The sequence below is a fragment of the Penaeus monodon genome, chromosome 34 (assembly GCF_015228065.2).
Source record: "Penaeus monodon isolate SGIC_2016 chromosome 34, NSTDA_Pmon_1, whole genome shotgun sequence".
Classification (NCBI taxonomy): Eukaryota; Metazoa; Arthropoda; class Malacostraca; order Decapoda; family Penaeidae; genus Penaeus; species Penaeus monodon.
Genome location: NC_051419.1, coordinates 7,990,744 through 7,991,008, shown reverse-complemented (window position 1 = coordinate 7,991,008; position 265 = coordinate 7,990,744). Strand labels below are relative to the sequence as shown.

Sequence of the window (265 nt, the reverse complement as noted above, 5' to 3'; positions counted from 1 at the left end):
AGGATCGACTTTCAAAGCCTACGGGACGCCCACTCGCATCGCCTTCCTCACGATCTTCCTCTTCGGCACCGTCCTCTACATCTTCTACTGCACCTTCCTCATCTCGGCGCTGTCCGTGGTTAAGAGTAACCTCCCTTTCACCAACCTGGCCGGCCTCCTTCGGGTTGGGACGCACCAGCTGGTTGTCGCGTCGGGGACCATCGTGGAGGCGACGATAAAGGTGGGGAGAGGGGTCTTGGGGGTGGGGGATGTTGTTGAGGGTGGG

At 60.4% G+C, this 265-nt stretch overlaps 1 protein-coding gene across 1 annotated transcript in view; it reads left to right on the top strand.

The window, feature by feature from the left end:
• LOC119594805 (glutamate receptor ionotropic, delta-1-like) overlaps positions 1-265 on the top strand; it is a gene marked incomplete in the record, with an annotated part of 12,585 nt that overhangs the window by 6,679 nt on the left and 5,641 nt on the right. The window contains 1 exon segment of the mRNA XM_037943895.1: positions 3-220. Within this exon segment, the coding sequence (XP_037799823.1) occupies positions 3-220 (218 nt within the window).